The sequence below is a fragment of the Mastigoproctus giganteus genome, chromosome 3 (assembly GCF_048544385.1).
Source record: "Mastigoproctus giganteus isolate SK-2022 chromosome 3, ASM4854438v1, whole genome shotgun sequence".
Classification (NCBI taxonomy): Eukaryota; Metazoa; Arthropoda; class Arachnida; order Uropygi; family Thelyphonidae; genus Mastigoproctus; species Mastigoproctus giganteus.
Genome location: NC_143577.1, coordinates 223,745,968 through 223,765,857, shown reverse-complemented (window position 1 = coordinate 223,765,857; position 19,890 = coordinate 223,745,968). Strand labels below are relative to the sequence as shown.

General features: G+C 37.2%; 1 protein-coding gene across 2 annotated transcripts in view; it reads left to right on the top strand.

Moving 5' to 3' along the window:
• The window catches only part of LOC150088785 (SLIT-ROBO Rho GTPase-activating protein 1-like), a 431,497-nt gene that overhangs the window by 165,770 nt on the left and 245,837 nt on the right, over positions 1 to 19,890 (top strand). Inside the window, exon 1 of one of the 2 annotated variants that reach the window (XM_090369652.1) lies at positions 4,370 to 4,635. The exons of the other annotated variant lie outside the window; for it this stretch is intronic. Coding sequence (XP_090225778.1) covers positions 4,575 to 4,635 — 61 coding nt within the window. The 5' untranslated portion in view covers positions 4,370 to 4,574. Of the gene's footprint in view, positions 1 to 4,369; positions 4,636 to 19,890 lie in introns of those variants that run through there. 2 annotated transcript variants of the gene reach the window in all.

Genomic DNA, 19,890 nt, shown 5'->3' with positions numbered 1-19,890 from the left:
TTGCATCATATTTCATTGTATATTATTTCATTGTATAGTAAATTTTTAGTTTAATTCCTGGCTGGTGTCTATCATTAATTATTATATTATGCAAAGCCATTAGAAAGAGACTCAGAGAGGACATAAAAAGATTTAACACAAGAAATCTGAGAAAACAAAGGACTTAAATCAGCAGCCATGAGCAGTAAAACAGAAAAACAAATGATACTGAAACTGAAGAATAGCGATGGTGTACTTAATAGCAGAGAAGGCATAATTCAAATAATAGAAGACTACTATAGAGAATTATACAAGGAGCAAGGGAATGATGCCAGCAGTGGGGAAGGTGGATCGCAAATTAGCAACACATACGACATACCCGATATTCTTCCTGATGAGGTAGAACATGCATTGAAGAAAATGAAGAATCAGAAAGCCCTGGGGGAAGATGAAGTTACTGTAGAGTTGATAAAATTGGGAGTAAGAGACATAACACAAACTGGCAAGGCTCTTCACAAAATGCATCCAAAAAAAGGTGTGACGCCTAAGCAGTGGAATAATACAATCATAGTTTTGCTGCATAAGAAAGGAGATAAATCAGAAATTGGAAATTATAGACCAATTAGCTTGTTATCCCACATCTACAAGTTGTTCACAAGGGTCATTACTAACAGATTAGAAAGAATACTTGATGAGAATCAACCGAAAAAGCAGGCTGGCTTTAGAACAGGATTCTCAACTATGGATCACCTTCACGTAATATCACAGCTAATGGAGAAAGCAAATGAATATAAAACACCATTATGCCTGGCATCTGTGGATAATGAAAAGGCATTTGACTCCGTACAGCATAAGGCAATGTTTCGGGCACTAGAAAGACAAGGCATAGATATCCCATATATTATGATTTTGAAGAAAATAAATGAGAACGCTGCCTCCTTTATTAGACTAGACAAAGACAGTAGCAATTTAAAATTGAGAAAGGAGTTCGATAAGGAGACACAATCTTCAAAGTCTAATCTTCTGAAAACTTCCTTGAGGAAGCTTTCAGAAGATCAGACTGGTCGCAGAAAGGAGTCAATGTGAATGGAGAGTACCTAAACCATTTACGATTTGCAGATGAATATTGTGGTCATAAGCCACGATCCCAAAGAATTAGAGGAAAATCTTAATCAGTTAAACACAGTTAGTAAGGATTTTGGACTAAAGATGAATATGACTGAAACAAAAGTAATGATGAACAAGTACGCCACAGAAAGGGATATATAATGATTGAAGGAGCAGTAATTGAAAAGGTGGAGTCATATACTTATCTGGGACAAGTTATTAGCTGTAAAAACGATAAATGGCTGGAAGTCAAGAGGAGAATAAATTTTGGATGGATAGCATACAGGAAATATAGTCATATACTGAAGAGCAATATCCCAGTTTGTCTGAAACGTAAAATAATGAACCAATGTATACTCCCCACCATGACTTATGGAAGCGAAACTTGGGCACTCACCAAAAGAATGGAAGAGAAGCTGAGAACTACACAGTGAAGAATGGAACGAATTATATTGGGAATCAGACTGTTAGATAAGAAGAGAAACACACGGATTAGGCAGCAAACTCAAGTAAAGGACATTCTTATCAAAACTAAAGAACTAAAATGGTTTTGGGCAGGACACATAGCTCGGAGACATGATGACAGATGGTCGTCATGTCTAGCAGAATGGTACCCAAGAGGAGCTAGAAGAAAACCTGGAAGACAACGTCGGAGATGGATAGATGAATTTCATGAGTTTGTGGGTAGTAAATGGATGGCCATTGCACAAAACAGAAGGAACTGGAAAGTTGCTGGAGAGGCCTTCATCCTGCAGTGGATTGAAAATGGCTGATGATGATGATGTGGATCACTTTCTTGCGTATGTTTTTATCCACTTAAATATAACTTTTGGATGGCATCACCGCTCAAGTATTATCAAGTAGAGTTTTCTCCAACTGGATCCGATGAAAGTCCTCATCGGATCCAGTTGGAGAAAACTCAGTAATCTGAAGTGCGGGTCGCCATAAAGTCAGGAGCAGTCCTAGGCTAGCTACCAGCACTGGCACCTCAGGCGAATCATTAAAATCGGATTCCTAGGACCTAGGTGAACTATGGAATCGGCGTCCCCCAAACCACAAGGGTAGATGCAAGCTGAGGTTTTATTTGCAAAGTGGGAAATATTTTGCTGAGTGGCGGACTCATTATGTTGAGTTATTGCTTATCAAAATTGCGGAATAGGTCAACTTGATCCACATTGCAAATAAAAAAAAAAAAATTCATTAAAAAAAATTATCTTTGCAATAAACTAAATATTTTAATAAATTCTCAGAAATGTATAGAAATGAATTAAGTCATATTCCCTCAACATGTATAAGAGAATTGAAACAGAAATAATGACATATATTATTTGTGTTTTTTCATATTTTTAATTTTTAACCTTTGAAAACTATTTTTTCCCTCTGATTTGACCCCCTAGGCCAGTGGTTTTCAACGGGGGTGCCACAACACCATTCCAGGGGTGCCACGTAATTTGGGTTTAAGTTACTTATTATTATTATTTTTTTAAAATTATATTTCATTATAAAAAGAAGTTTATTTAGTACCTCTATGTAAAGAATAAAATTATATATATATAATTTGTATTAGGAATTGTAATTTTGTTTATAGTTATATTGTATTAACTATCATATAGCATTTTTTTAAATATTAGACTAGGGGGCTCAGCCCCGTGCTCGCCAGTCCTCCCGCGCACGCTTTTCTATGTAATATGTAGCGGTATGACGAAGTAAGTCAAATCTTTTCTATGTAAACGACATACTCGTCGAAACGCACTGATCGATATTTAATCAGGAAATGGCCTATGTGATTATTTACCCATGCATTTGTAGTGCGCGGCATTCTCAAGTCGAATAAATATCACTACGTAATTATTTACCTGCGTTTGCATAGGTTACTTAGTAAAATGCCTGGTAAAAGTTCAGTTCTTGGGTACCACTCCATACTTTCACTAAAATCCAGGAAGAAGGCAGTGATTGGTAGGTGCCACTCACGCTTTAGCCCGCCCCCTCTTCCTTCTAGATTTCCACCAATGTTTGATGACTGAACAAGTTAAGATGTGACAATACTAATCAACAGCACTTTTGTAACTTTTCCATCAAAACTCGGAGAACTTAAAAAAAAAAAAAAAGATGCCACCAACCAGACTCTGTTTAAAAACCTACGGGAAATACTGTTTTATTGCTTCTAACAAGAAATATCATCAAATGTAACTGCTACTCTCAACGTAGCAACTGTTTTAACAGCTGCTATCAGAGATGCGAGATTATTCCAACATAAATTTCATTACTCTAATCAATTATTAAGATCATTTCTTAGAATTCAAGAGAGTAGTTATAACCGTGTTGAATTCTAGATTCTCTCCATGTTGCTTAATTATCCAAGTTCCGTTGATTCTGATGTTTCTTTATTGCATTAACTGGGCACACAATTTAAAGGATTAGTGACGTGATGCTGGCTGTGAATGTCTACCTGAAGGATCAGAACTTGGTCCAACCTTTTGGAGTACCTCTCGATCAATTGCCTTTCAGCCGAAACATTAGGAACATCCTTATTATTAGTTAGGTTTTCATTATAATTATTTAAACCCAATAATTATTTAGGTTTTCAGAAAGTCGTATTGGGCCTTCGTAGCCGAAATGACTACCTGAATAACGTCCTCTATAACCCTGTAACAGTTTCAGTATTTATAAACAAGCGAACGCCATAGAAGTCAGCTCTAGTTACGCAGGCCTACAGGTCAAGGTCAATGTTGCTTTGTACTTGGTCCGATTCCGCCCTTTCATCCTCTTGCTGTCGGCGAATGGTAATGTATATTTATAAGCCAGCCCTTAAAAACAACTTCCCCTTGTAGTGATGATAACATAATAGCCTGTTCCAACACCCACTATTCAAAGGTAGCCATTTTTGCACAAATAATGGCGACAGTCAGCTGTTTGCGTTACCGAAACAGGTCCGCAAATCGCTTCCCGAAAAATTCTTGCAACACAGTAATGAGTTTCCCAATACCGCGGAACGAGCAGCGGAGTGCGCGCGAGTTTCGTGACCTTGTGGATTTTTTTTTCCCTCAACAGAGCGCAGAAGCATTAGCACGTGTTGTTCGGGTTCACGAAGCATCGGTCGAAGAAAGCGTTATTCTGTGTATTGTCTTGCCGTATCGAGAGGTACGAGATCTGTCGGGTGTGCGCTGGCTTGCCACGCGCGCTACGGAAGTACCTAAAGAGTTGGCTACATTCTTACCTACTCGCTTACCGCATCGCCATAGCTACAGATCGTTACTGGCTCCGCACCCGTATCTACGGCTCAGGCTCACCTTGCTGCGCGTTTCTTTGACGGTATCTTTCCATCCCGTCGTTATCCTTTTGAACGTCGCTAAGGTTGTGCGCACATTGTCGAAATTTATTGATTATAGGAGCCAGGTACACAACGAGGCGGAGGTTTCTGATACGTCTGATTGAGGATTACGGAATGTCCAAGTGAGTAGCGGAGCACAGATTACTTCGTCACAGACATGGAAGGCCGACCAAGGCTTCGTCGCACGGGAACTCTACGGCGTTCCGCTTTCTATACTCGTAAGTATTCTTTTTTGTGGCCTTGAAGCTTGCACTGGGATGAGTTAGTCGTCATAAAAGAGATTTGTGATGTGTATGAATGTGCGTGCATGAGATGGGAAAGATAAGCAGCAAGACAGGCTTGCAATCAAATCGTTGAACTTTGTTCTGATCATATGAAAATCTCGGAACCTTCCCTCCCTTTTCCCTCACCTCCTCTTAATGAATATAAGAAACTGCCGTTGGAATTTGCTGCAACAAACAAACCCTGGTAAGAAAACTCTTTTTGGCGTTTATAGAGTTTATTACTCTTTGGTGTTGCAGCTGCAAAACGACAATAATTTTCGAAATACAATCACAATAGAAAGGTTGCTTCAAGTGCAGAGAAATGCTGTTATTCAGCTTAGTCATACGTCCACTAATCCTTTCAGGAAGGTTAATCTATGTTTTATTTGTGCTGTTATTAACAGTTGAGAGAGGATGCTTTTTTTATATGAAAAACCCAAACACCAAAGGTATCAAAACTTATAGTCCGTCGCAGTGATTACTCTAATCAATTATTAAGATCATTTCTTAGAATTCAACAGGGTAGTTATAACTGTGCTGAATTCTAGATTCCCTCCATGTTGTTTAATTATCCAACTTCCGTTGATTCTGGATGTTTCTCTGTTGCATTACTTGAGTTGCTTCTTATGATCAAACGGAAAGCAATTAAAGTAGCTTCTATTCCCAAGGGCTGCGCAGTCGTCTCCTCATGTTCGTGAAGAGTTACTTCGCTCATCAAACAGTGTCAATAAAGTACTGATGCAATACCCTGTTATCGGCCTTGTGCTAGCGAGAAATGTCAGCACCTTTCCTTGCCCACGCTTGATGTTTGCTTTGTTTATAACCGTATGAATCGGGGTTTCTCTCAATTGTAAATTTTTAAAAGTAGTTTCTACGATCCTTTGGAATACCTTTCCAAAGTTGATAGACACAATATTTAATTCTGAAGCTTCGTGTCTTTAATGAATTTCTGTAGTTCACTATTTACAAATGTTAGTACTTCGCTGTAAATATAGCCAGTTTATTATTTTTGTATCAGTATAAAAGTATTGATACCAGTTTGAATTAATTGAAGATTAAATAACAAAATATTCTTAAAAGGAAGAATGACAAAATCCTTATGTTATCAGAACGGTGTTAATGTCGATTTAACATTTCATTCTAGACGAAAAAATTTTAAGAAATACTTTCTTATTTGAGTTATCACCTTCATTTATTTGAACGTGGTCTTCTAATACCAGAAAGGGTCAGAAAAACCGCCCTCCCAGCTGGCGATGCTCCCAGTGCGTAAAGTGACTACCGTAACTATTCGGTGATCTGAGTTCTGCTAATCAAAGAAGCCAAAAACAGAACTGGTTAGAACACTTGCATTAATATAGCAATTAACTAGACAGTCGAAAAAAAAACAGGCTAGCACTGAACGTGAGGACAGATCAGAACGCACACCTAACAATATTGCAAGGTTTTCGAGGTGATGATTATTAATCCACATTCTAGATTAATATATATTCATAAACGCGCTTGAAATAAAAGTTTTCTCCTTATAGTAAACCAACAGTAGGCTTAACGACTTTATCTTATCGTACTGATCGATATTTGCACAGAACGTGTTGTTTAATCCACATATCCTCAGAAATGAGCTTCTGCTTGCTTTTTTTTTTTTTTTTTTTGTTGATTCAATTTGGGTGCTTAGCGCAATATTTTATTAGTATTACTTGTTCTGTTTTTATCTCTGTGTTAGCGTTAGCCATATAGTGCAGAGGCCACAGGCTTTTGCTGCATTAGCCAAATAAATAAAGAAATAAAATAATAATAAAATAAAATAATGTAAAAGTAGTTAAGAAAATAGATAAATTATGCGCTTCCCTCCTGACGTAGATAATTATCCAATTAACTTTTGAATTTCTTCAAATTTTCAACTTCAACATTACTGGAACAAGTTACCTACCTGTGGAGGTAACTTGTTCCAGTAATTATATAATCGCCCTGCTAAAAGAAAACCTTTTTACAGTCTAGGCTAAACCTTTTCCCTGTAATATGAATTTATGGTCCGTAGTTCTAGAATTCTTTATAACAGTGAAAATTTCGCCTTCATTTATTTTACTAACCTCTCTCAGAGCCTTATAAATCTCAATCAGGTCCCCTATAAGGTTTCTGGTTGTCAAGCTCTCTTGCCGGATAATCAAAATCTTTCTTCTTACGGTCGTCCTTTTGCCGATCTCGCCATGCGAGTTGCCGGTCTTTGGACCCTTTCAAGAAGCTGAATGTCGCTTTTTAGATGAGGTCTCCAAATTTGGACACAGTATTCCAAGTATGGGCTTGCATTTTTGCCTCATACAGTAGGTGCATGACCTTTGTCTCTGCAGGCTATTGTTCAATAAATTTATCAACAAGTCATCATGGGTTTCCCTGGCCGCCTGTTTATGCTGTTCAAAGAACTTCATATCTGCCCAAATTGCGTACTCCCAGATCCTTTTCATCCTCTATTGTTTTAAATTCAACTCCACCAAGTGTATAAGTTATTTTGGAGTTGATATTCCCCAATTGCAAGACCTTGCTTGCATTTTGCTGCATTAAAACAGCTGCCACTTTTCAGACCATTCCTGAACAGTCATTCTGAATGAGCTTGGCAGTGTTTGGCACTGATCATTGATGACTCTCCCAGTCGCATCTTCAGTTCTTTCGTCGATGTCGTTTATGTAAATCAGAAATAACAGTTTGTCCAAGAACCGATCGTTGGGGGACCCCACTTCTGATGATACACCAACCTGAAGAATATCCATTAATCGCAACCCTATGCCTCTTACCTTGCACCCACCTTGCGATTCACATTAGAATCTTGCCCGTGATCACAGTATGTTCCAGCTTATACAGTAACCTCTCATGAGGAACTGAATCAAATGCCTTGCTAAAATCCAAATAAATTGTGTCGAAATTGTTCCCTACGTCTAGCTCGTGAATAGCTTACCAGGTTAGTTAAACATGCTTTCTCTTAACAAAATCGTGTTGTGGTTTTGTTAAGTTTGGTAAGGTCTCGTGTTGGAGAATACGAAACCTTTGTTCATTTCGCATAGATATAGAAAATAATTGATTCTCAAAAACAATAAATTCATGCATTGATAGGACCCTTTAATTATTTACCACTTTATGCATCAGCGCCGTTGTAGGTAGCAAAGAAGTTTCGTATACACTCAGAAAAATCATCCAGTGAGAAGAATAGCTGCCATGTTTCCAGACATTAGAAAGATTGTAGACTGTGTTTATGTGAAGTCTACCGATTCACCCGAATTTTTTTGTTTGCTTGTGTGTTGCCTATTAGATTATGTTCCCAGTAAGAAACCAGCAGAGCTTGAGAAATACAAAAAACTAATATATAAGATTTCAATACTTATTCATCGTCATATTTTCTGGTAATCATAGCAATTTCATTTATACTGGTTTCCAAAAAATTGCAGCATTCGCTTTAATTGCTATGTACGGATAATAGCTAAATACTTCTACTCTTTAATGTAAAAGTTTTGTACACTTAAAAAAATAAATAAAAGGCAATTAGCTTGCATGTTTTACTAGACAACAGCCGCGTGTGTGTGTGCGAGTGTGCTCAGCTATCGACCGATGACCTAATGCAATACATGCGGCAGAACAAGTTTGTTTTCTGACAGGTGGCAGATCTGAATAGTTAATTATCTGTTGTTTGTACTTCCAAAGTTAATGATCACTTCTTCCAACACCTAGAGTGATTTTCAAGGTTATTCTCGGAGCACGCCTAGTCCCTACTTTTCTTGAAAAAATGCTAAATGAATCCACTGAAATCTAATTTTGGAGGGCGGTAACGAATTGCAATTAGGAGGGGGAAAGTAAAAGAAAAGTATAATTTTTTTAGGTTAATAAACTTGTGTGCAGGATGTGGTCATGTGTAAACTTTTTTTTAAATCCTAATCGAGAAAATGTAATGCAAGGGTAAAAAAAATATTCAGCGACTTGAGGAAAATCTAACTTCAAACGACTTTGGTATTCATTCAAACTACAACTTTCTTTTGGAATGTGGAAGTGTAAGGACCCAGCCTTACAATAATTTAATAAAGTTTGTTAAATATTGGAAGAATTAATTGTGGCGTATATAGTTAGTTTCAGACAAGTATCATTTGTTAAGAAACACTGAAATTCGAAGGTTATTCCAGACACACCCAGTTAGTTAAATCTCGGTTGTATGGAAAAATTCCTTAAGCGAGTCAGTAAAAGCAATCATAATGGACCGAAACAAATCCCACTTAAGACAGGAGCACATACTCTATAGAAAGGGCACTGAGTGCGGAAGTGGCCCTATTATAGATTTCACGGTTCGACCTCTAGCAGGTGTGGGCGACTAGAAATGGATATGGGGGTGAGGTCACAAAGAAAGCCTGAAACTCTTAGCTGACCGGAACTTACGTTTAAATTCTAGAAATATCCAGTAATTTTCCAGATTATCGGAAGTTCGGTCACACTAGGAAAAAGAAAGCACGCCCACGGAATTGAAGGGAGACGAATAGGATCACGAATGAAAGGATGTGGAAGTCAACGATTGGCCAGTAAGAAAGCGGTGGGAAATTTGAGAGAAAGGAGAGAAGGGAAGAAAAAATTGATACTGGGTTCATTCGGAGAGGAGTTTTTGTGGTGGAAGCAGTCCTGGGGAGATGGAAGCTGTAGTGGGAGAATTGATTATAAGAATTTTTTTTTGTGAAAGTCTAGAGTCGGAAGTATCGTTCCCTTGAAGAAGTTAATGCAGTCTATGGAGGAAGAATGGTGAAACGCCCTAGAAGCAAATTTCTCGTTTGAGCAGTTGAGTGACTAGTCGACCCGAAAGGTATCCCAGTCCTCGGACGCAACGCAGATGGAAGAAGAAAGGAGATAAGATCCGGTATTATCTTCAGCCGTGCCGTACCCGGTAGAGAAACCCAGGATAGATTACTGTGTTCCCCGGATGAGCAACCTTTCATTTTCCAGTCCTCACCCCGAACAGATAGGAAGAGAGACCGAGCAGGGAGGAATACCAGACCATTGCGTAAGTGTTAGAATAAGTACTGAGAATATAATTTGTAAAAAAAAGGGGAACTAATTTAATAATGAAAAGGACTCTAGGAGGACGCTATAAGTTTAAGAGAGAATGTCAAAGTACTAAATATATATACATATATATTTGAACGAGTGTAATACTTAAGGAGTGATAATTTAATTTAGTATAGAGATCAGAGTAATGCAATTTAAGAGTAAGTTAATCTGTAGTAGGAAGTAAAAATTTTGTCCTTGAATTATTGTGAATGTTAAATTGCTGTGAGTATGACTTATTTGGGGTAGAAAATGATTAAACTGGTAAACAATTAAATGAGCATCTAGCCCTAATTGTGAAATAGTGGATTAATTGAACGGAAAGGTAACTAAGTAAATTGGTTGGATATTGTTGACTGGTGACATGTCTGCAAGGAAGGATTCTTGAATGAATATATATGTATTTCCTAATAAGTTGGGAAACGAGCACTTATGAAATTATATTTTGTCTGTTCATTGGCTGATGGTGGTTTATTGACTTACATGGACTGTTAAGGAGCAAAGAGACAGATTGTGCGTTGTGAGGGGTAATAAATGCCCGGACCTACTGAAATCTTTGTAGAGCAACATGAAGAGACACAGTGATATATATATATATATATATATGTAGATGTATATAAGTATTAGGATTTAGTAGTTCTTTTGATAACAAGGTTGACTGTAAATTACAAGATATATACACATTTAAAAATTAGTAAAATAACAAGTGTCCAACTAAATACTGTATTCTGTTAAAGGTTATTGTAATTTTCTTATATATAATATGACAATAAAAAACAAATTTGTATATTCTACATTCTTGTGTGTGTGTCTGTCACTTCTAAACTCAGCCAGTCCAGTGGAAGAATACCTTAATATATTAGGGGTCCCCGTGAGTCTGGGAATTTTCTGAAATCAATCAAGTCAGGTGTTAAAGTGGGAGGGGTTAAAATAAGGGGATATAATAAAAACAACGAAACCCCCCCCCACAATTGGCGAGCCAACCAGGATAATTCTTCACAACGGAAGGCTGAGTTCAGAACGACAGAAAAAAAAATATATATGTATATATATATATGTAATCCAGTTGCTGAAACTGATAGAAAAAAATTCAGCTGGCGAGCCAGAAAGTGAAAAGTGAAAAAGTAAGTAGTTAAAGTGGGTACTGAATTAGAATTTCTTGCGTTTTAGAATTAGATGAAATAAGTTATAGAATAAGAAAGGTATTGATAGCAAATAGCTAGTTAATTAGAATAAACCCCCTCCTCGAAAGATAAGTCATGGCTACAAGGAGAGCGAACAGCAGTAGGGATAGAGAAAGGGAGGAAAATATCAACGGGCAGGAGATATCAGGAGAAACAATTGTTAGTATAGGGAATGATAATAGGGGCCCAATTAAGTTAAGCAAATTTTTAAAAGTATTTAAAGGGGAACCATCAGAAAATGTGGAACATTTTCTGAGAAAACTGAAAATGATTAAAGAAAAGGAAGAATTAACGGAACTAGAAATAGTCATGATGGCGGAATTCAAACTGGAAGGCAGGGCCCAGACTAGGTATTTAGAGGAAACCCAAGGGATGGAAATAGAAACATTAGATAATTTTGAAAAGATATTAAAGAAGTTATTTTCACCAAAGATCACGTTTCTGGAAGGGATCGGGATATTAAATAATTACAGTCAAAATAATCGCGAAAGCATAGAGGACTATTACAAAAGATTTTTAACAGTAAAATTAAATACTGAAGTATCAGAAAAAGAAAAAAGTGCCTTTGACAAAATCCTGATGGGACAGTTTTTGATGGGGGTCAGAGATAAATATAAGCGAGAAATCCTTAGGAGAAAACCCAATTCATTAGCTGAGGCCATGAAACTAGCCACTGATGAGGAAAAGCTAGATCTCCAAGGTCGGGGGGCAACAAGAGGGGACATAAATATAGTATCAACTGGAGAAGGGACAAAACCGAAAGGTAATAAAGAAAGGGAAGGCGAAATTAAGCTAGAAGGGCTAGAGAAACAGATAGCGGGAATGGAAATAAAATTAAATAAATTATTAGAGCAATTAAACACGAAAAATAATGCACTAGATGAAAATAATAGGCAGGGGGGTGAAAGACCGCAAACGGGGCAGAGCACAAGAGGTAAGTACAACGACACAGAGGGGTGGAAAGGGGAAGTCAAAGAAGTTAGGCGAGAAAGATATGGAAAGAAATGCTATATATGCGGGCGAAGCAATCACTGGGCCAAAGACTGCTGGTATAGGGATAGATATCACGGGGACAGAAATGAACACTGCCAAGACAGGGGCACAAATCAAGGGCAGCATATAAGTATGAATGCTCTGCATCTTAGACACTGGGAAAATAATTCCTGTGAAAAAGGGAGGAATAAATCAGGCAGCACAAGGACGATGCCCCTCACACATAGAAGTAAGTTTATGAATAAAGAACCAATAGTTTTGGCCAATCGAGGACATAAATGGAATCATCAAGGTCAGGTGAAGTGTTATAGGTGCAGCAGATATGGGCATATAGCCAGATTCTGCCGGACTCAGATGGTGGATCAGGGAGTCAAGTATGGGAATACTGATCCCAGAAAGTCATGGAAGATCAAGAGAGGTCGATTTTATCCTTGGCGCTCAAGAAACCTCATATTTGGTCCAATAGAGTGCAAGGATAGGCCAGAAATGAGAGAGATGAATTATGGAAGTCCGGTAAGTGAGAGAAACGACAAGAGATCAAGCTCGGTAATTGAAAGGAAAGAAAAGAAGTGGAAAGAGACTGAAAAAATTGATGTGAAAGGGCGAAAGAAGGGACCCAGACGGCGGAATAGGACCAAAACACTACACGTGGGAACATTAGAAGTAAAGGAGAAAGATAAAGATAAACATGAAGATAGCGAACTGTTAAATAAAGTGGAAGAAAGTGGAGGTGAAAAGAATGACAACTGGGTAAATGAATCAACAGAGTCGAAGAGAATCGAATGGCCATGGAACCACAGAACTGAAACTTCCTATGGGGAAAGGGCCCTCAAGTTGAAAGAGACAAACAGACTACAACAAATGTATTTAGGAGCAGTATTTAATGAAAACATGGGATGGGAATAGTTTTAGAAAAAAAAAAATTTAAGTAATGTCATGTATATAATTGTATATAGAAAATTTAGAAGGAGGGATAGATTGTAGTTAATAAGTAGGCCCTGGAAGAAGGCACATCCGCCTGAGGACCTGTATAAAATTTATATATATGGGATATAAATTTTAGGGGGAGAGAGATGCAATGTAAGGACCCAGCCTTACAATAATTTAATAAAGTTTGTTAAATATTGGAAGAATTAATTGTGGCGTATATAGTTAGTTTCAGACAAGTATCATTTGTTAAGAAACACTGAAATTCGAAGGTTATTCCAGACACACCCAGTTAGTTAAATCTCGGTTGTATGGAAAAATTCCTTAAGCGAGTCAGTAAAAGCAATCATAATGGACCGAAACAAATCCCACTTAAGACAGGAGCACATACTCTATAGAAAGGGCACTGAGTGCGGAAGTGGCCCTATTATAGATTTCACGGTTCGACCTCTAGCAGGTGTGGGCGACTAGAAATGGATATGGGGGTGAGGTCACAAAGAAAGCCTGAAACTCTTAGCTGACCGGAACTTACGTTTAAATTCTAGAAATATCCAGTAATTTTCCAGATTATCGGAAGTTCGGTCACACTAGGAAAAAGAAAGCACGCCCACGGAATTGAAGGGAGACGAATAGGATCACGAATGAAAGGATGTGGAAGTCAACGATTGGCCAGTAAGAAAGCGGTGGGAAATTTGAGAGAAAGGAGAGAAGGGAAGAAAAAATTGATACTGGGTTCATTCGGAGAGGAGTTTTTGTGGTGGAAGCAGTCCTGGGGAGATGGAAGCTGTAGTGGGAGAATTGATTATAAGAATTTTTTTTTGTGAAAGTCTAGAGTCGGAAGTATCGTTCCCTTGAAGAAGTTAATGCAGTCTATGGAGGAAGAATGGTGAAACGCCCTAGAAGCAAATTTCTCGTTTGAGCAGTTGAGTGACTAGTCGACCCGAAAGGTATCCCAGTCCTCGGACGCAACGCAGATGGAAGAAGAAAGGAGATAAGATCCGGTATTATCTTCAGCCGTGCCGTACCCGGTAGAGAAACCCAGGATAGATTACTGTGTTCCCCGGATGAGCAACCTTTCATTTTCCAGTCCTCACCCCGAACAGATAGGAAGAGAGACCGAGCAGGGAGGAATACCAGACCATTGCGTAAGTGTTAGAATAAGTACTGAGAATATAATTTGTAAAAAAAAGGGGAACTAATTTAATAATGAAAAGGACTCTAGGAGGACGCTATAAGTTTAAGAGAGAATGTCAAAGTACTAAATATATATACATATATATTTGAACGAGTGTAATACTTAAGGAGTGATAATTTAATTTAGTATAGAGATCAGAGTAATGCAATTTAAGAGTAAGTTAATCTGTAGTAGGAAGTAAAAATTTTGTCCTTGAATTATTGTGAATGTTAAATTGCTGTGAGTATGACTTATTTGGGGTAGAAAATGATTAAACTGGTAAACAATTAAATGAGCATCTAGCCCTAATTGTGAAATAGTGGATTAATTGAACGGAAAGGTAACTAAGTAAATTGGTTGGATATTGTTGACTGGTGACATGTCTGCAAGGAAGGATTCTTGAATGAATATATATGTATTTCCTAATAAGTTGGGAAACGAGCACTTATGAAATTATATTTTGTCTGTTCATTGGCTGATGGTGGTTTATTGACTTACATGGACTGTTAAGGAGCAAAGAGACAGATTGTGCGTTGTGAGGGGTAATAAATGCCCGGACCTACTGAAATCTTTGTAGAGCAACATGAAGAGACACAGTGATATATATATATATATATATATGTAGATGTATATAAGTATTAGGATTTAGTAGTTCTTTTGATAACAAGGTTGACTGTAAATTACAAGATATATACACATTTAAAAATTAGTAAAATAACAAGTGTCCAACTAAATACTGTATTCTGTTAAAGGTTATTGTAATTTTCTTATATATAATATGACAATAAAAAACAAATTTGTATATTCTACATTCTTGTGTGTGTGTCTGTCACTTCTAAACTCAGCCAGTCCAGTGGAAGAATACCTTAATATATTAGGGGTCCCCGTGAGTCTGGGAATTTTCTGAAATCAATCAAGTCAGGTGTTAAAGTGGGAGGGGTTAAAATAAGGGGATATAATAAAAACAACGAAACCCCCCCCACAGAAGGCCACTATTGTGATAATAGCATGAATTCATTTGTTCTCAACGATGGTGTGCTGACAACGTTATATATGCTTAATACTATATTATTACTTATACTGTGGCTCGTTATTCACGTTACTCTGAACCTTTTTATATATTTTGATTGCGTGTAATGGCGGATATAAATGCGCAACACTCGATATTATGTGAAAACCTAGCTTAGAATACTTATCGATAGATTACTGATAAAATATATATATACAGTATATGATTCAGTTTCTTTCTTCAATTTTTTAACAGTTTTTGGGGTCGTTGATTTTTCCTTCAGGTATTCAGCATCCATCATAGATGACTTGTCATGTTGTAATCAATGAAAATATTCACTTGCTACAGTAATTATATACGTTTTGACGTTTAATCCTTCTAGAGCGCTACAATCTAAAACATTTAGGCTACATAGGTAGGCATTATTAAAGAATAGCAAGAAGCATTTACTGCATCTCCAATTGAACTAGTCTGTGTTGTTATAACACAGACTAGTAACCGGAACCAAGTTATAGTAACTATAGTAACCAGAACGTGATAGTTATAGTAACTATAATAACCAGAACGTGATAGTCATATTAACTATAGTAACAGGAACGTCATTATTATTAGTAATGGATTGTTATAATAAAGTATAACGTGAAAAAAAAACAAATGTATTAAATAAAATTATATTTTTAATTATAATGAAATCAATGTTGCACCGTGTCAAATATGTGTATCTAAACATATCTCGTATTCTTTTGTTTAGAAAGCTAGGGACTACGGGGACGGATGAATATTGATAATAATCAATGATTGTCAAAACTCAAATTAAAAGTCGAAGTAATTTTGGAGAATTAACTGTGTTTCTAGGAGACCAATTTGTCATAAATCAATTGCTCCAGCTCAAAGATTCCTTTCGATAACTAGAGTTTCGAAGCAACATAAGAAGATGGCCTGAAAGAACGTAATCGGTTAAGTTGTAGGGGGTTAATTTTTTAATCCCCACTACAACTTAAAAAATGCTAGCCGCCAGTTTCTTACAGTAATTGTACAATTGCTCAGTAATGAAATTGTTGGCTTCTGCAATTGCGTATCCATGATTTTTAATGTACTGTATAAACAAAGTTGTCACCTGACGTAATTAAAAGGGCCACTTCCATCCTTTTTTATATAACCACTAAATCAGCGCAAATGACAATCTCCAAGAAAAAGTTGAAAAAACAATATTCAAGTGTACCTTAATGAGATCACCATAAAGATATTGGATTTGTCTGGGATAACTAATTCACATTCAAGTAGTATTTTGCTCACACTAGGAAAAGAATCTTGGCGAGTGAGGAAAGGGCTTAAGGGATAATTAGATCTTGACTACCCCCAACTGGTCAAGCAATACATACCTCAACTGCCGCAACGCATCTAAGACGGATTTTTGCGGGCGAATTTTGGCTATTGAAGTGGGCCATATGGAAATTCCGGCTTCCCCCTGCACGAAGGACCACCCAGATGGCGGCAGCTCTCAACATCAGACGTCTTCCTGCCATTATTCATGAGAGAAGACTCGTCTTTTCTGTAAAAATGATGGTTGGCATTATTTCGCACCCAGACTTCTGGGCCAACTGCGGTTGGAGGATCCCGGTCCCAAGCCTTCGGGCCAATCCAGTCCTCCAGGCCACCCCAAACCGGTTAAAGTTATCCGATCGCTTCATACCCGTGCAAATGCTGCAGTACGTATACTCCTTGGATGGCGACCTCTACAAGTTCGCATTGGATAAAAAATACAGGCAGAACTTACTCCATCGACTTCCTTCTCAGGACCATGTCACAGGGCATTAGAACCTGCTCCCAAGGACCTGTCCATCACTCCCATGGATCCCTCACTACATTGCTCCAACTTTCTGCGCCTGCTCAGATGACTCCAACACTGTAAGAGGACTGCTCCCTGGAGGATAAATTAGCATGATAACATGCTGTTGTGTATATACGTTCATATGTAAATTTTCCATTTGCTTTCATTTCATTACACTTGTATAATTAGTAATAAGATTATTTTTTCTCCTATCTCATCCTTGTTTATTGCAGTGTATTAGCCTTTGTAACCTTTATATTAGACTTTTACCTTGTATTAACCTTTATTGTAAACCCCTGGCTTGTAGCCGTGAAGGGTATTGTGTACAGCATATGCATTTTGTATGCAATAAAGATTTCTTCTTCTTTCTTCTTCTATACAAAGGTGTATTTCTCAAATTTCCCTTTATGAGTCGATTGTTTTGTCTTCAGCATCCCAGCCTAAGCGTCGGTTACTTGATAATCAGGTCGCTTAACAATTTTTGGCAAGCCATTTACAATATCCAGGAGCATCCTATACACCGCCATAGGATGGACACCGTGACAACTAGTTCTTAAGAGAAATAAAATCTTTGTCTTGCAAAACTGGATTGTATTTCCAATAGACTCACTTTTATTGCAGAAATAATCTCCCTTCTACTTAGACAAACCAGAAGTGTAGGCGTTACTCGAGGTCCAATGTAGATTGCTTGGCTTGTCTCTATCCGATGTTACCGAGTAATTATTGTGGGATTGCTTAGTACATTGAACGAAAAGTACACCGGCAATGCCGTTCATATATATATATATATATATATATATATATATATATATATATATATATATATATGTTAAGCTTTTGTATTTTCAAAGATTACACGTTGAAAGTGGGGGGGGGGAAGATTAAAAGTATTTTGAGGTTTACTAATATTTTTATCATGAAGTGTAGTTTAAACCGCAGACAATACACAAAGAGTTTTCTGCGAAATTTTTTGATTCCCCAAGGTTTCTTAATGCTGCCGAATCAATCTTCAGATTGATTAAGTGGTTAGTTTTATAAACCTCTCACCTAAACACGTGACATCGCTGGAGACTGTTCCAATACTTTTTAAAGATCACGTGCGGCCATTGATCGAAAGTTCGATTCGCCACTGGAGTATTTACGTGGACCAACTAACACGTAGTACTTTACGAAGAGCGAGCGGAGCTGTAATAAGTATTCCAACTTCGTAGTGAACAGTCACGCAGACTAGTAAAAAAAAAGAAAGAAAAAAGAAGTCAACAGCCAACAGCCTTTCCAAGCGGTGTTGATATAGAAGAGAAACAGCTGGAAAACTCAGCTGTGCTCGTTTTATCGGATATATTATCGACGGGAAGACATCTTCCAACAGAAATGGTTTACCTCTTTCTTTTATGTTGGAGTAAACCGAAGTTTACCTTCGTGGAATATAGGTAATCGTTTACTCTTGCGCTCGTCTCCCTATTTTAAACTGTTGCTGTGAATTACTAACAATCCTCGCACTTTTTTTTTTTTTATTTTCATTTTCTTTTATCTTTTTTTCAGATACATTTTGGCAGAATTAAATGAATAAATAACCTCCATTTTTTTTTTTTTCCCCCTTAACAAAATCAATATTTTCCAACTGAAAGCTACAGTTAAAGTTCCATTTTTATAAAACTTTTGATTATAAAGGGAATGGTGGATATCGAATATCGTATGACTATTATAAATCGGTCCGGTCACCGAACTAAATGGAATTCTCTATTGCTGCCGTTATCCAATGTAAAACTGCACATGTTAAAGCTTATTTTTTGACTGGCTTAGTATATTAATTAGTTAGATTTAATCTTTATTATACTAAATAAAAATGTTTCTTTTTAATCCCTAATCTTCCACTTCTTTCCGGCAGTTTAATCCCAGAGTATTCTGGGATTTGTCGTCTGACCATTCCTCTCTACCTCTGTTTCGAGCATCGGCCCTTCTAATTCCAGTATTTTGCATATCTCATATATATATTACATCCTGTTGTCTCACTAATGTACAAGTTAGTGCAATTGCATCATTTCAGTACATAGCCAACTACTTAAGTAGTTGGCTAATTGGCATCATTAAGTATATCTCATATAGGTGATGGTATCCGCTGAGAATAAATAATAATAGTCTTCTCCTATGGTGAAGCGTTACTTATTCGAGGTAGTGCAATATCATGGCAACTCGTTGTGAAGGTATTCACAATATGAGAGATACTTAATGATACCAATTTATAACTACTTAAGTAGTTGGCTATGTACTGAAATGATGCAATTGCATCATTTCAGTACATAGCCTGAGGCTTTAGACCTAAACTATACTGTAATTCCTGTTGTCTCTTATGGAGGGTCTTTCTTTCCTTTTTTTTTTTTTTTTTTTTTTCCTTCACCTGTACTACCAATCGTAGCTACTGTTTATTTTCATCTGCAATGCACTTCGTGGTTTCCATCCTCCTCCTTTATCATTTCCCTTTTTGCTCTTCCTCAATATTCCTCTTCTTTTTTCTCAGCATATACATCTTCTCCACGCAATACTGCATAACCTCTTACTGTCTTCTATATTTTATTTCTAATGAAACTTTACAGCATCACCCATCATTCTTAATACTTTGTGACAATGTAGTGTTACTTGTTTAGGGAAGTCTAGTTTTAAATCTTGTTGGAAACTGAAGAATTCTTAAATGCCTCTTCAGTCGAAGCTATAGTTGATCGATCGTAGGCTAAAGAAGTAGGATTTTATCCGCAAGTTATTCCTAGTTTTTCAGTCTGCACAACACACAGATTTGCAAGTTTTTGTGTATTATGTTCGTGCACTTGCACGAACATAATACACAAATTTTATTGATGTTTATTGATTAGTTCAAGTTTTTGTTGTATTGAAAGAACAGTTCTTTATCTTTTTTAGCATAATGGGTAACTTTAACACTTTTGAAATAAGCGCAAACAAAATACGCATGTACAGTACTTACTGAAGAACCACAACTCAGAGTGCCCGCTCTAACAGCTTGGCGCCTCCG